Genomic DNA, 15500 nt, shown 5'->3' with positions numbered 1-15500 from the left:
ACAATTAAACTTAAGTTTATTTATAACATTATATATGAAATAAAAATGTGAAAACATAAGTATCAAAATTATTTTTATGAAATAAAGTAATATCTTTGAAATCCACGTTTTCATAAATATATTACTGAATAATTTAAGAAAAAATTAAAATAATTTGCTTGTAATGAATATATTTTCAAGTGTATTAATTGTGTATAAAAATATTTAAATTTAATTTAATTTTTTAAAATTAGTGTCCGAAAATAATTTCAAACAGATAATTATATATTTTGTATTGTTCAGTAACAATTATTCAAGATTCTGTTTTAAAAGAGTAAATTTTAGAAAATATATATTAAAATTAATATACATATATTAAAATTAAATCTATATCATAAATATATTACAATTTATTTATAACAATTGGAAAAATTATTGTACGTACTTTTAGTACTATTTTAATGAATATAACAAAAGTAAATAAATAACCTTAAAATAAATCTAAAAAAGATGCTTACATTTATTAAAAGGAATACTTTAAAATATAAAGAAACATGTAATATTTTTTTAATTAATATAAATTGGTTTGTAATAATAAATTAGATCCAAATTTCCAAAGGTGTTGTTTGTTTTTGTTTGTTAATATTTGTTTAAATAACCTCAATATCTATTTGTTCAGTACCATCTTATTATTTATGTGAGCTGGAGAAGTATGTTATTTTAGCAAAAGGAGACAATGTAGAAGGCATTATTCAAAGCACTTAATAGGGAGATAAAAAGTTTAGTAACACGCAGACAAATCATATTTATTGTTTCCTTATTTTGGTCACTCTAGATATACAGCATAGTGTAAATAACATAATATTATTCAAAGAACAAATTAAATATGGAAAACATTTTACAGCATGAAGTCCTATTAATCTGCCCATTCATGTTGAAGGTATGAAATGTTTGAGACTTGTTTAACTTTTACATATTTCAGCTCAGGAAACAATGCTTTCAAATCGTATATGTCAACATTCAATTGCTTAAGGTACTTCAGACGCAGTATTTCCACTCTCCACCATTTAAAATCTACAATATGTTCCAGTTTTCCTCCAGTTATATTTAGCTCGGTCAATATGAACCTGAACCTACCATGAACGCTTGGCATAAAACATTCTTCCAAAGACTTTCCAGGAAAACATTCAAGATGTAACTTTCTCAAACTTGGTGGTAAAACGAAATTAATCTTAGCATACTTTCGGTCAGACACACTCCAAGATATCTTCAGATGCTTCAGTGCTGAAAAATCTTCCAAACCTTCAAACTCCTCATCCCTGATCTCAGCCTCACTTCCTATATGTATGCTGAGTCGCCTCAGTTTTCTCAAATTCACAAGGTCTGATATTCTGCAAGGAGTCTTTTCATAAGTACTTATTAAAAATCCCTTCAGTACTTCCAGATTACTGAGCTTCTCGATCCCCTTTGGCATGCCCTCCAGTAAGCAACAATCAGACATAATCAGATGTGTCAGACTTCTCATTGATGAAATATCATGAGGTAGTCTTTCCAAATTATGGCATGCTTTTAGATCAAGAATTAGTAGGCTCTCAAGTTCAGCAATGGAGGATGGAAGCTCCAATATTCTTGATATCCCACGGAGACTCACATATTTCAACTGCTTCAGAGTTCTCAAATCTTTCAAGAATTCTTCACTCCCAACTTCAATGTGATGCAAAGCTGAATCTTGCCAACGCCCAAGTTGAAGTACCTCTAAATTCCTCAATTCAGTGACCCATTGTGGTCTAAAATTCAGATAACTTGCACCAATATTAAGAACACTACGTAAAATCACATTTTTTGTATCAACTCCACCTACTGTAACTTTTTTTCTATCAAGCTGTAACCGATGTGGTCTGATATAATCTAAATCTGCATCTAAATATAACAGCATCTGAAGACGAACGACAGGAAGAATTTGAAATTTCTTGACAAGGGGACTCTTTCCATTACCATAGCGTACAATCATACTACATTTCAAAAAATCATGAATAACATCCTCACCCATTTCCTCTGCCGTTTTGTTCTCTGTATTTCCAATCAAACCCTCTGCAATCTACAAACTAATTGCGTTTCTTTTCCTTATCACAGCGTTCTCAGGAAAAATTAGGAGAGACAAAAAACAAGATCTCGATGGATCGTGTAACCGGTGATAATCTTCGAGAGTCCAAATATTCTGATGGGACTGCACCAAGTCTTCCGATGAGTGAGATATTTCGCCACCCTTGTGATGAGTCATCAAAAACAAGCGTTGGGAGCAACATGAGAGCAGAATCTCTGATACTCTCGCAAATGCTATGCATGTCTTCATGCAGCTTCCTGCGGTTTAACCTGCGAAGATGGTCATACACCTCTGCTAATGTGTCAAGCAGTTTTTCTTCTTTTTTCTTCACTTCCATAAACACATCCTTTATCTTCTTCAGAACCAACCGCAACTTCTCCAACTCCCCATCAAATGATTCATCTCTTCCCTTTTCATGGAATTTCCCCCTTGCTGTCGTCAACTGCTTCATCAACACAGTTACGGCTTTCATTTTGTTAGTTCGAATTGACATTTTACTGCAAACAAACAAATACACACAACGTCACCCAATTAATTTTTCACACTTCAAAAATTCTTTTTTGCGTCTGTATCTATACACTCACTCCTACCTTTAGAAACAATGTTGTGTAAATTATAATCGCAAGCACAAGAAACAAAGAAAGAAATAGAAAATAATAATCGCAATACCAAATATGTTGTGTAAATTATGATAGACACTTTCAATAAAAAAAAAAAAAAAAAAAGTGTGCATAAGGAGAAAACTTGATGGCAGATGATACATCATCCATGAACCAACTAGATTTTTCATTCAGCAATTAGAAAAAGTTTATAGTTATTTAGTAAGATATATAAGATCAAGCTTATAATAACAAAATGGAATTGAACCTTTGAAATAATTGAGACCAAATAGAAGCTAGATGTAGGACTTTGTTCAGTCCACTAGATAACCTCTCGTCCAACTCTTTTCTCTTACACCCTGCTACTCACAAAAAAAAATCTGACTTTAGAAATAGTGCAATCGAAGTTAGTCACGCGATTGAAAAATGGAAGTTAACAAATTATAAATAATCAATCTCAGAAAAGAAACACAGTCGCATGTATACATATTATGAAAAGTAGCAAAAGAGAACTCTAAGGTACATTTCAACAAACACCAGGAGGAATTTCAAGAGCAGGAAAACGTCAACAAAATATTGTGGAAGATAATTCTCTGGTTGTTAAGATGCTTTGAACAATTAAAATACCTCAAATATAGTTTTGAAGGAAAGTATACTTGACATCGGGGGAAGCTAAATAATGGCATCAATTTCCAGTTTATAATAAGATTTGAAGGAACGAATTGCACCACAAAAGTTTCACGCCATTCTTTGAGTATCTTCCACTTAAACGATCTCAAAAACAAAGTTTGATTCTTCATGCTTTTTGCTCATTTCCTTCAAAGGGAGAATCTATAAATTTGTTATGCTTTAAATACAAGAATTTCATTAGTGACTCCTGAAGATACCTTCTACTAAGCACAATGTTAAAAGAATTTTAAGGGAGCAACAATTAAAACCATATTACACTCTCTGGAGTTACATCATGACTTACTATTTTTGTCCATCAAGACAAAATTATTACAGTCATCAATTCCAAACTTGATATAAACTTTAAAGATTTTATAAACAACTGCGCCATGATTGTGTCATCATTATGATTATTATTTGCATCCAATGTTATAACTTTAACCGCTGTAATCATATAGCTAGGTTAACTGTTATCGATTTCTTGGGAGGCATTCACCCTCGTAATAGTAGTTTGTAATAAATGAATTTATTAACTTTTTTCTTATGTTAATTTCTGAATTAAAGATTATTTATTACCTTTTTGTTCTTTTTATTACTTACTGTTAGATTCTATTATGTTTCTACCTTGAAGCACAAAAATCAGGATTAATTTTGATAGTGGTAATCTTTTTATAAAAATACAACATTTATCTTCTTTTGTTTTCCGGCTTCTTGAAACAAACTATTTTTGAATTTTTGTTGACTATACTTATTCACATTGTTTTGAGCTTTAAAGTAAAATAATAATTACTTTTGTAAAAAATAAATAGTCAACGTAGATCCTTTTTTATGATAATTTCATTAAAATCTGAAGTGACATGTAAAACTGGTGATCGTGTAATTTTCGATTTCTATAACATTGTCCAATATGGAATTCTAAAGATCTGACAACAGATGATATATGAAATTCCATTAAAAAATGATATAGCGATCTTTAGAAGTATCATATGAAACTTTATTATTTCTAATTAATTTCATTAAATAAATGAAGTTGAACCTTTAAAATAATTGAGTCCAAGGAAGAGATGTACGAATATCTGCGGTCAAGATAACCTCGTCAAACACTTTTCTGTTACACCCTGCTGCTATCAAAAAATAAAAATAAAAAATCTGGCTTTAGAAATATACACACAAACCTATATGTTATGAAAAGAAACAAAAGAAAAGTTGAGGTACATTTTACCAAACACCAAGAGGAATTTGAAGAGACGGATCAAATTTTGGCATAGAAATTTGGGGAATACATCTACAAAATATTGCGGAACCTCTTGTGGTCAAAACAAGCTCAAATAATTAAGATGCTTTAAACAACTCAAATATAAAAGTTCGGATAGTTTAAAGATAGTTTTGAAGGAAAGTATAGTTGATATCTATGAGGAAAGCTAAATGATGGCATCGTTTTAAAATAAGATTTGAAGGAAGGAATTGCACCGCAAAAGTTTCACTTCATTCTTTTTGTACGTTCGACTTTAATGATCCCAAAAGCAAAGTTGGATTCTTCGTGCTTCGTTTTTTTCCTTGAAAGAGAGAATACATAATATATGTTAATTATGTCTACAAGCATTTCGTAAGTGACTCTTGTTAAAGATACTCGAACACTGATTTCTCTATTTACCTATATCACAACTCGTTGTTTTTTACATATTGAATTTGTTAATAACATTATCATCATCATTTCTACATTGTCTTTCTTATTTGAAATTTTTTATACAAATAGTGTAGTTTTTCACATAAATTACAATCGAGAAAAGGCATAATCTTAAAAAATTACAAATTTTAGATAACTCGCGCTATTTTGAATGACTTATTTGTATTTTAATATTCGGGAAGTACTCTTTTGTGTAGATTTAGACTTATTCATGCATACTAGAATCCAGGGACTTAATAAAGTGTGATTCCTCTACTTAAAGTTGCCAAAATAGGTTCGGACTTATGAACCAACTCATCATGGATTCGGATCGGATTGGGTTGAAATTTTTTTATAAATTTCAATATGGTTTATTCTTGACCCGGTTCACTTAGAATCCAACTCACTCGGGTTGAACCCGTGGTGAGCCGGATTGGCTCACGAACTCACAAATAAAAGGTTACATAAGTGTTTTTGGTTAAGTTAGACTTTGTATTGGGATCATATTAGATTATTTTTTTTAGCCAACACATAGATAATTTGTATTTTTGTGATTTTAGTTTGTATTTTGATTGTATTAAAGTCTATTTAGATTTTAATTAGGATCTTACTATCAACAAACCATAGATATTGCAATTACAAACCAATCAACAGCAAGCAACGGATTTCTAAGCACACCCTAACAAGGGAATATATATCCTTTTGTTAAATGGTGAAACATCCCTAACTATTTGTATCTCTGTCTGTCAAACACTTTGGAGTTTGGACACAATCTTGATCACTCGTGAAAGTCCTCTTGAACTCTAAAACTCTCCACAGTTCTGATGTAATCACGAAATGCCGTTACCAAAGGCCTAAAGTAATTCATAACTTTTCACTGTGATCTTTAATTGCATGTTCGTTACTTGTATTCTCCTCCTATTTATGCACCACAGTCAAAACGTTTCAGTTAGTAAACCAGCTTCAGTTATCCTCAGTCCAATTGTTTCAAGCATTTTGTATATATCTGAAGAACAGTCATGCTCTCTGTCCCCAGCAACAAAGCGATGAACTCTACCCTGCAGTTCAACCAAACTCCAACCAGCAACTTTGCCGGCAATTCTCTCACTCATTAACTCCCGAATTCTAACTACATCCTCCCACTTTCTCTCTTTCGCATATATTCCGGCTAACTGCACATAATGCCCATCATGGGTTGGATCCAACTCTATCAACTTATTCCCAATGTTTTCCCCCATCTCCACAAATCCATGAAGCTTACATGCATCAAGCAGCGTCGCCCACATCACAGGATCTGGCGCAATTGTCATTCCCTCAATCAACTTAGCTGCCTCATCAACTAAACCGGCACGAGCAAGGAGATCCACCATGCAACCATAGTGCTCCATCTCAGGCTGAATGCCATAACCATCTACCATCAACTTAAAATAATGCTTCCCTTCACCAACCAAACCAGCCCTACTACAAGCATTAAGCACACCCACAAATGTTACATTCACAGGACGAAAACCTTCACCAATGAACCTGTCAAATAGTGCGAGCGCCTCCTTGGCGCAATCATGCGAAGCAAGGCCGCAGATCATAACATTCCACGTCCACACATCCTTCTTCACCATCCCATCAAACAAGATTCTCGCCTTTTCAATGCAACCACACTTTGCATACATGTCAATCAAAGCAGTCCCTATATGAACCGTCATTGGAAACCTCATGGCCTCAATGGTGGAATGAATGAATCTTCCATAACAAAGCAAACCCAACTGAGCCGAAACCGAAAGCAAGGTAACCAATATAGCTTCATTTGGCCTCACCCTCTTCTTCCTCATGTCTCTAAAACACTCCAACCCATCTTCAAAAAGCCCATTTTGAACATACCCCATTATCATAGTACTCCAAGAAACAACATCCCTTTCAGGCATTTCATCAAACATCTTCTCCGCAACCCGAACATCCCCATTTCTCACTGCACCAGCCAACATGGAGTTCCACGTGACCACGTCGCTGCAAAGGGCATCTTCCTCAAACACCCTTTGGGAAGAATCAGCATCACCACACTCGAAATAGAAGTGAATCAGAGCGTTCCGGACAAACACGTGGCAAGCGTAACCGAGCTTGATCACGTGCGCATGAACTTGAACACCCAATTTATTGTTTACCTTGATTTTTAAGTTCTTGGAGCAGGCATGTAGCAGGAAGGTGAAGGTGTGCTGGTTGGGGTTGAGAAAACGGCGTCGCATTGCGGAGTAGAGAGAAAGAGAGAGAGACGGCGACGAGTTGGCTTTGGCGTGGCAGCGGATGAGGGAGTTGAAGGCAAAGACGGTGGGGAACGGAATTGAGGTGAAGAGAGAGAGTGAGTATCGGAGAGGGAAAGGAACAGTGGAGGAGAGAGAAAGTAAAGAGAGAAGGTGAACGGTGAGACGAGCATGGCCCCAAACGACGACGTGTGCATGGGTTTGCTTGATTTGGCGCAGGGAAGGTTGTGGCGCCAGATAACGGAATATTGAAGCTTGAGAATTTGAAAGAAGGGGTTTGGTTTTATTTCTCAACATAACAGATTTGTTCTTCTTCTACTTCTACGGTAACTTATTAAACTCTCTTATGCTTCATTATGTCACTTTTTTTTTTCAAAGATAAACCCTTCTCGATATTTATTTCCCATATTAGACTACTCAAACATTATTTCCCGGGTAAGAACAATTTGAATGATTATTTTAGATTTCCTTCCAATTGGTCCTTCCAATTTGCTAAGCATAGCAGCCCCTAAACTAGCAGTGCTCCATGGCCCAAAATAGTTAAATCTGAATATTTAAAAGTTTGAGATGAAGTGAGAAAAATTATAAAGTTTTGTTGGGTAAATGAGTGATCAATGCAACATTTTCAGTATCAGCTAAAGAATGTAAAAATTTACATATTTTATTTTTACCGTGTTCCCTTAGGCTGGAATGAATATTAAAACTTGAAAACAAAAATTCAACTTAAAGTCAACTTTGTATCCCAAAATAAGCCAAATATGATTTTTCTCTTTTATGCATTGATTTTCATGCTCCTTTGGTGCCTTAAAGCTTGGTACAAGTCACAAATATCACTTCCTTGAGTTTCCAATAGTTATATTGAGGATTTGAGCTCAACTCAAAGAGTCAACTTAGAAATCAATTATGTATCTTTAGTCATTTTAAGCATTGGTTCAAAAATACACCTTTGCTGGATTTCTTTCTTTATCAACCTCTAATCACCTTTAATTTGTTGAATGGGAGTTTCAAAGCTGCACCGAAGTCACATAATAAAATTTAGTATGTTAGTTACTAAAAGCACCAAAACTAGGCTAAACTAGACTAATTAGTTAGTCTAAAACTACTAAAAACTAGAAAAAGAAAATATTGCACCTAATTTTACTGCACAAACTAATTTTTAAATGTTCAAATAGTCTAAAATATCTAACTAAAGTATTACAATTATCAATGGTGCATTGTTAGTATGTTTGGTTAAAAGTTTCTAAACAAATTTTCGTGTTCAACAAATTTCCATGTAAGTATATGTTACTTCCTTCCACAAGCACTAATGAAAACGTGAGTTAGTTATTGCAATTAGGTCGGGTCAAAGCCATAATGGATTTTAAAAAAAAAAATAGAAAAATCATATATAGGGATCAAATAATCATATATATGTATTAGATAATCACATATGTGTATTATATAATCGCATATGTGTATTAGAGTTAAGAGCTAGACGGTGATGCTGTATCCGGGCATATCCCTCGATTAGTTTGATGAAAACAAGGTGGTGATCAACAAAGCTATCTTGGTCGAGCCTGAGGAAGAAGAGGAGATGGTGATTGAAATTGTTGTCGGGGGCCAGCCCAACACTAATCTTTCCATACTCGTTGTGGTTGTTGAGGCTTTGCCTATTGATGCTGGTGGTATTGATGCTTTGGCTGAGGTGGCCAAGCTTGTGCCGTTGAAGCCACCCATGTTGATGAAGGCCTTCCAAAAGCTTCCTAATTTTTAGGAGTTTGCTTTGTTTTGTATGTTTTGGCCAATGTTTGATCTAGCCTTTAAGGCTTGCGGTAACGAATTTTGAGAATATATATGTGATTATCTAATACATATATGGGATTATCTGATCTCTATATACGATTATCCTATATGGATATGCAATTATCATGTACAGGTATGTGAGTACTGTATGCAAATAAGCGAATGTCATGTTCCATTTTTTTAAAACCCGTTTTGGGCTTTGACCCGACCCAATTGCAATAACCAACTCACGTTTTCATTAGTGCTTATGAAGCGAAGAAAGAGATCCTTACTTGGAAAGTTGTTGAACACACAAATTTGTTTAGAAACTTTTAACCAAGCACATTAACAATGCACCACAGATAACTGTTAGGATTAGCTAGAGTATGATAGAATACTTTAAAATTGAGTTGTAATACTTTAGTTAGGTATTTTTGACTATTTGAACATTTTAAGAATAAGTTTGTGCAGTAAAATTATGTGCAATATTATTTTTTCTGGTTTGTAGTAGTTTCAGACTAACTAGTTATTTTACTTTACCCTAGTTTTGGTGTTTTTAGGAACTAACATGATAAATTTTATTGTGTGACTTTGATGCAGCTTAGCAACTCCAATTAACAAATTAAAGATGATTAGAGGTTGATCAAGAAAGAAATCCAACAATGATACAAATTTGAGTTTTGAGTTTGAGTTCAAATCCTCAATATAGCTCTTGGAAACTCAAGGAAGTGGTATTTGTGACTTGTATCAAGCTTCAATGTACCAAAAGAGCATGGAAATCAATGCAGAAAAGAGAAAAATCAGATTAGGCCTATTTTAGTGTACAAAGTTAACTTTAAGTTGAATTTTTGTTTCCAAACTTTGATATTCATTCCGGTCCAAGGGAACACTGAAAAAAAAATGTAAATTTTTTACATTCTTTAGCTGAAATTAAAATGTTGCAGTGATCAATCATTTACCCAACAAAACTTTATCATTTTTCTCACTTTATCTCAGACTTTTAAATATTCAAATTTAAATATTTTGGCATGGAACACTGCTTGTTTAGGTGCTGCTATGCTTAGCAAATTGGGAGGACCAATTGAAAGAAAATCTAAATACTCGTTCAAATTGTTCTTGAAAATAATTTTTTTGACAAACTTAACAAAACTTTTAAAAATGGAATTAAAGTAGATTAATTTTTTATTTTTTAATTAAAATCAAGTAATAAAATAATATCTGTTTACCTATATAGGAAAATTTCAGAACTTTTTTAAAAATACTCTGTTAACCTATCATAGCTAGCTAATTGTTCTTAACTGAAAATTTGAAATATATAAAGACAAACTAATACCCACCACCATCAACAGTACATCAAGAGACAGAAGCAGTGACATCAACGGTACAAGCAGACGCGAATACTAAGAAAAAATTCATCAGGAATTTCACTTCAAAATGCATCAAACCCTAAAATAAAATTTTGAAAAATTTCTCGTCGTCTGTAATTAAAGATAGTAACGGGTCGGATTAGCGGATAGTACCTACCTGCAATCTGACCTGAAAAAAAATCTATTCATTACTCATTTTTTTATCTTTTTTTATCTGTCGGATACTAATTTAGAAAATATCTGTAAATTTTTTTAAAATACGCGGGTACATGATACTCGCGTACTCACAAAGAAATACACACGATAATCACAGCTGATGCACAACATCCACAAAATAAAATACGTATCTCTGCTGCACAAAAACAAAATAATGGAAGATGCGCTAAAATGTTGTTGGACGTTTCATGTTTGTTAGAGTTGGGCAAAATGTACCAAACTGCACTGCACTACCAAAAACTGCACTGAACTGAATTGTTTTTCTATCTAATAAACTGAACTGCACTGCATTGAACTGCACTATAATATTCATTTTATCTATTTTAAACCTCTCTTTTATTTCTTGATTATTTCAAACCTCTCTTTTATTTATTTATTTCTGCATTTTATTTTCTTAAAAGTTTATATTATCCACTTTATCTTTTACATTTATTTTAAAATTGAATTTTAACATTTCTGAAAGATATTATTTACGAGGTAATAAGCAAATTTATCACAAATAAAACTATTAAACATAAATTAAAAATATTTATTGTTATTATAAATATTCTTGCATAAAAAAAATTCAAAAATTAAATACTGGTAAATTTTTGTATTCCTTAATAGGTATTAAACAAAATTTGCCGTAAATTTTATATTTGAGTTAAAAAACTGAAACCTTGAATGATTTGAATAGGAAAAATATGTAGCGTAAGTTGTCGTTAATTAATATTACTCTACCTACTTTTGTTCATTGTGATGGGACGCTTATAATATAACATTTTATACTACTATAATAACTTACACAGTATACAAAAATTGGACAACTCCAAACTTAAATTTAATACAGTACAAGAGGTTCAAACAGTTAACTGTATTACAAATACAATGGTTTAATTTTTTTTAACTGAACTTTCAAACAATACAATGCAGTTTTTGTTAGAAATAGTTTAGTTTTTTTAATACAATATAGTATAGTATAGATAATCCATAATTTAGTGCAGTTATGTTTATTTTGCCTAACCCTAATGTTTGTCTAAGTAAAAGAATCTATTTGCTTTTCTGAACATTGAAACCCTTACCCATTCTACTCAAAGTTGGATCATATCTGTTGGACAAGTTCAATTAATTTATTTTTATTCAATCACTCAAGAAAGCAAAAAGGACAAGCCTGTTCATTCAATAAAATATAAGTAAATTATAATATATAAATAAGATATAGACCTTAACTTATAAAGTTCATAAAATGGTATAAAAAGAATTCATTATAAACTTATTTTAGTGCAAATTTTTTGGAACGTTCATGTTATCAAATTTCTTCTATTTCCGGTGTGAACGAAACCTAAATAAAAATATATGATATGTTTTCAAAGGCTTTCTATAGTAGAAACACATTTTTTAAGAATTTTAAATCCTCTGAATATTTTTCTAGAATTTTAAATCTCCGAAAATCTTAAGCATCTTTGAACTTTTTTCCAACGAACCGTCCAACCCGGTTAGCCTGCAGACCGGACCGGTTTTGTTTGAAGTGGATATTGTACATTAAAGAAATGGCGCAAAACGTGTCGTTTTATTTGTTCAATTCTGTTACCCTAACTGAGGCACTCGTAAGGTTTGTTCCTGACTGAACTTATGGTGGCTGCAATTAACTTTTTCTTTCAATTGATGGCAATTACTGCATGATATCATTGCAATTGTTGTTTGCTATATTCCATTAAATTTTCGATTAATTGTATTCGAAATTACTGAATTTACTCAACTTCGATTCTTACTATAATTAATACCTACACCTACATGTTTTTTTTTTTTTGTCTTCTTTATTTTTCCACTTTGTAATCTTTTTGCCCTTTTCTTTTTTGAGCAGATAGTTGTTGCTGAAGAGAGTTGAACACCAGGAATTTCACTGCCTGAAAGTTGAATATATGGACACTGAAGCTGACTCAAGAGATACTTCTCTCATTCTGCTCAAGCAAGGAGCTGAAGCTGTAAGTGTAATCACACCATGAATTTGTAGAATTAATTAACACCTACCCTTGATGTAAAATTTCTATCTTTTTCTTGTTTTTTTACTGGTGCACTCACCTTGTATATGCAATCACTCCTCTGTATTTTTGGTAGCAATTGATTTCTAGTTTTCTACACTTTGGAGGTTTAAAGGTGTGATTTTAGAGGAAATTGGTAAAAATTAGTAGAAAGAAAAATACTGATGAATTAATTCCCTGAGAATGAGTATGAGGTTTTTGATAGAGGAAAGTAGCCTCACCGAAAAAATCCTAAAGGTACTCTCATTATTTCTCCATTGAACCAAACATAGCTGGTAGGTTGTACAACTCTCCAGTTTAGACCAAACACTACAAGACATTCATGTATTCACCACGAAGGTCATCCAAGTGAAGGGCCAAGAGAAAAGCCATATATAAGCCTTCTTCCATGGTTATACCCTCACAGGTCAGAGAAAGTTTCATTTTTCTCTTTCCAGTTGTTTGGTTCAGTGGAAAAATAATGAGAGTACCTTTTAGGATGTTGTTGAATAGGCTACTTTGTTCTTCATAGCTTGTGGTGCAATGTTGTTGGTGAGGATACTATGGAATGTTCTTCCTCTAAAAGTTTCAAGCTTAGAGGAAATTCCTAGCAATTGACTCCATCAGCATTGTGGGATCCATATACTTAATCTTACCTAGTAGGATAAGGTTTTTGTTTGTTGTTGGGTTAGTTCTTCTACCCACTGTTTTGGATGATTCTTTTTTATGAAATACAACTGACTAAATTATGGCCTTTTGTGTTCCTTTTTGTAGAGGGTTTTTGAGTCTTCTTTTGTGGGAAGGAAATCCGTTGTCAAGGAACGCTTCTCAAAGAAGTACAGGCATCCAGCTTTGGATTCAAAATTGACCCTCAAGCGCTTAAATGCGGTTAGATTTAGAAAATCTGTGTTATTTGTTTACGCTGAAGCTCTGTATATTAAGCTGTGTATTGTTGCATTTCTTGAATGCTTTATTTCACCAATTGTTTTCTTGAGCAGGAGGCTAGGTGCATGACCAAAGCAAGGCGACTTGGGGTTTGTACTCCTGTGCTGTATGCTGTGGATCATGTGTTGCACACTTTAACATTTGAATATGTTACTGGCCCTTCAGTCAAAGATGTGTTTCTTGAATTCGGGGCACTTGGGACTGATAAAGAGTGGCTGGATAATATTGCATCCCAAATTGGTGATGCAATTGGGAAGTTACATGATGGTGGTCTTATTCATGGTGATTTAACAACATCAAACATGTTACTGAAGAGTGATACCAAGCAGTTGGTGAGTTCATTCATGTCTCAGGTCCAGTAATATCCAATTACCCATTCATGCTATGCAACATGAAAAATATTGTCAATGGTTTTTTACAGAATTCAAGTGTATTTTGCATAGGTTCTTATTGATTTTGGTCTGAGCTTCACTTCAACTCTTCCAGAAGATAAAGCTGTTGATTTGTATGTTCTGGAAAGATCTATTATTTCAATGCATTCATCATGTGGGAATGTGGTAAGCTAACTTTTCGTTTCACCTTAACCGTGATGCCATAGAAAATTAACGAGATGAAAACAGTTTTATTTGTCTGTTTTAAGAAATTGAATTAGAGGGGCACTCCACAGAGTCAGTGCTAAAAGGTAGCATATAACATAATTTGGGGTACGTTTTACTAAAACATTCTGGAAAGAGAGAACGAAGCCTTTTTCTATGATATGTTTTCTGCTTAGTCAAACAGAAGTTATGATTATAAACAAGTAATGAATTAATTAACAATTTTGAACATTGGATTTTGTCTGGATAGATGGATCAAATTCTTGCTGCATACAGAAAGTCATCAAAACAGTGGTCAACCACATTAAACAAGCTAGCACAAGGTCAAACCCTCCCTCTTCTACTTTGTTCAACTTTAACACTTTTTCTTCATTACATGCTTCTTACGTCCATACATTTTCACAATTTGCAGTGCGACAAAGAGGGCGGAAGAGGACCATGGTTGGATGAATCTGTCTCAAATTTCATTTCTTTATTGAGATATAAAAAAAAGACAACTAAGGATGTTATTAATGTAGTTTATCTTCACATTCTCTCTCTATTTGTATCTTTGTAGTGTGGTTATCTTCTACAGTTTATGAAAAATGTGATGGCTTTTAAAAAGCATAATGCTACACAAATGCTTATCTTCTACTCTGGTCACTTATCACATACATTGATTCAAATCCACATTGAACTCTCAGGATATTTACTGAAATTTGGTATCAACAAACATTAGATTTAAATACGATTTACAGTGATAGGCACTTCCATAACACCTTTGTCTGTTGACACGCTCCTAACCCCCTTTACCAACCAACATTCTCAATCTAGTACTTTCTAAAACTCCTCATTACATTATGAAATCATGAAAAGCATAATGCTACAAAATAATAGGATGTCCTAGGAACATTATGTTTCAATATGGTTTGTGATGATTGATTCATAACTTAATTTTTCTTAAATATAGGACCAAAGCTTCATTGTCTGGTCTGTGCATGAAAAATTATTTATTGAAAGGGTTACATTCCTTGAATAGTTTTCATTATCTTTTCTACATATTTGTTACAAACCATATAACGAAAATATGAGATGAGTTAACCTTCATATTATCAATGTTAAGCTATCTTATATGAAGTGTATTGTTCGAAATCATGCAGAATCAATCCCTTTTAGCACATATCGATTTGGAATAAGTTTTTATTCAGCACCTCAAATTTTACATCCATCAATAGTAATTTTTTTATTAGACATTTTCGTGCAACTTTTATTATAATAAAATTGGAAACTCTTAAAAAAAAGATTCAAACCCTCTTACAGTACATTGTTACTCAAATTCCCAGGAGACTTAAGTAGTAAAATGCATA

The 15500-nt window shown here is 33.0% G+C and overlaps 1 protein-coding gene and 2 pseudogenes across 7 annotated transcripts; 1 reads left to right on the top strand and 2 right to left on the bottom strand.

The window, feature by feature from the left end:
• Positions 1-824: 824 nt before the first annotated feature.
• Positions 825-4684, bottom strand: LOC114187595 (disease resistance RPP13-like protein 4; annotated as a pseudogene). Its single transcript, XR_014995708.1, has 5 exons — positions 4567-4684; positions 4388-4475; positions 3310-3498; positions 2951-3041; positions 825-2580 (listed from the first exon to the last, which is right to left on the bottom strand). The product of XR_014995708.1 is annotated as a disease resistance RPP13-like protein 4 (transcript).
• Positions 4685-5604: 920 nt separating this feature from the next.
• LOC114187517 (pentatricopeptide repeat-containing protein At3g62890 pseudogene) lies at positions 5605-8241 on the bottom strand (annotated as a pseudogene).
• Positions 8242-12051: 3810 nt separating this feature from the next.
• Positions 12052-14851, top strand: LOC114187350 (uncharacterized). Of its 6 annotated transcripts, none has more exons than XM_028075582.2 (7): positions 12052-12204; positions 12457-12577; positions 13388-13501; positions 13612-13911; positions 14002-14115; positions 14405-14477; positions 14567-14851. In XM_028075582.2, exons 2-7 carry the CDS (start codon positions 12515-12517, stop codon positions 14602-14604), a joined length of 702 nt encoding a protein of 233 aa, XP_027931383.1. In that variant the 5' UTR covers positions 12052-12204; positions 12457-12514; the 3' UTR covers positions 14605-14851. The 6 variants fall into 6 exon arrangements, with proteins under 6 accessions (XP_027931383.1, XP_027931386.1, XP_027931387.1 ...); XM_028075585.2 differs by having other exon boundaries at positions 12055-12204; positions 13612-13890; XM_028075586.2 differs by lacking the exon at positions 12052-12204 and adding an exon at positions 12209-12227 and having other exon boundaries at positions 13612-13890.
• The last annotated feature ends 649 nt before the right edge of the window (positions 14852-15500 follow it).

The sequence above is a fragment of the Vigna unguiculata genome, chromosome 6 (assembly GCF_037176805.1).
Source record: "Vigna unguiculata cultivar grain cowpea cultivar isolate G323 ecotype 2 chromosome 6, ASM3717680v1, whole genome shotgun sequence".
Lineage (NCBI taxonomy): Eukaryota > Viridiplantae > Streptophyta > Magnoliopsida > Fabales > Fabaceae > Vigna > Vigna unguiculata.
The sequence above is the reverse complement of the archived record's forward strand: the minus strand, read 5'-3'. Positions and strand labels throughout refer to the sequence as shown.

Excerpts from the sequence above, each read along its gene's own strand:
- LOC114187350 (XM_028075582.2), top strand. The coding sequence starts at position 12,515 with ATGGACACTGAAGCTGACTCAAGAGATACTTCTCTCATTCTGCTCAAG. Across the intron at positions 13,502-13,611 it reads CCCTCAAGCGCTTAAATGCG|GAGGCTAGGTGCATGACCAA; the intron begins GTTAGATTTAGA and ends TTTCTTGAGCAG. Across the intron at positions 14,116-14,404 it reads ATTCATCATGTGGGAATGTG|ATGGATCAAATTCTTGCTGC; the intron begins GTAAGCTAACTT and ends TTGTCTGGATAG.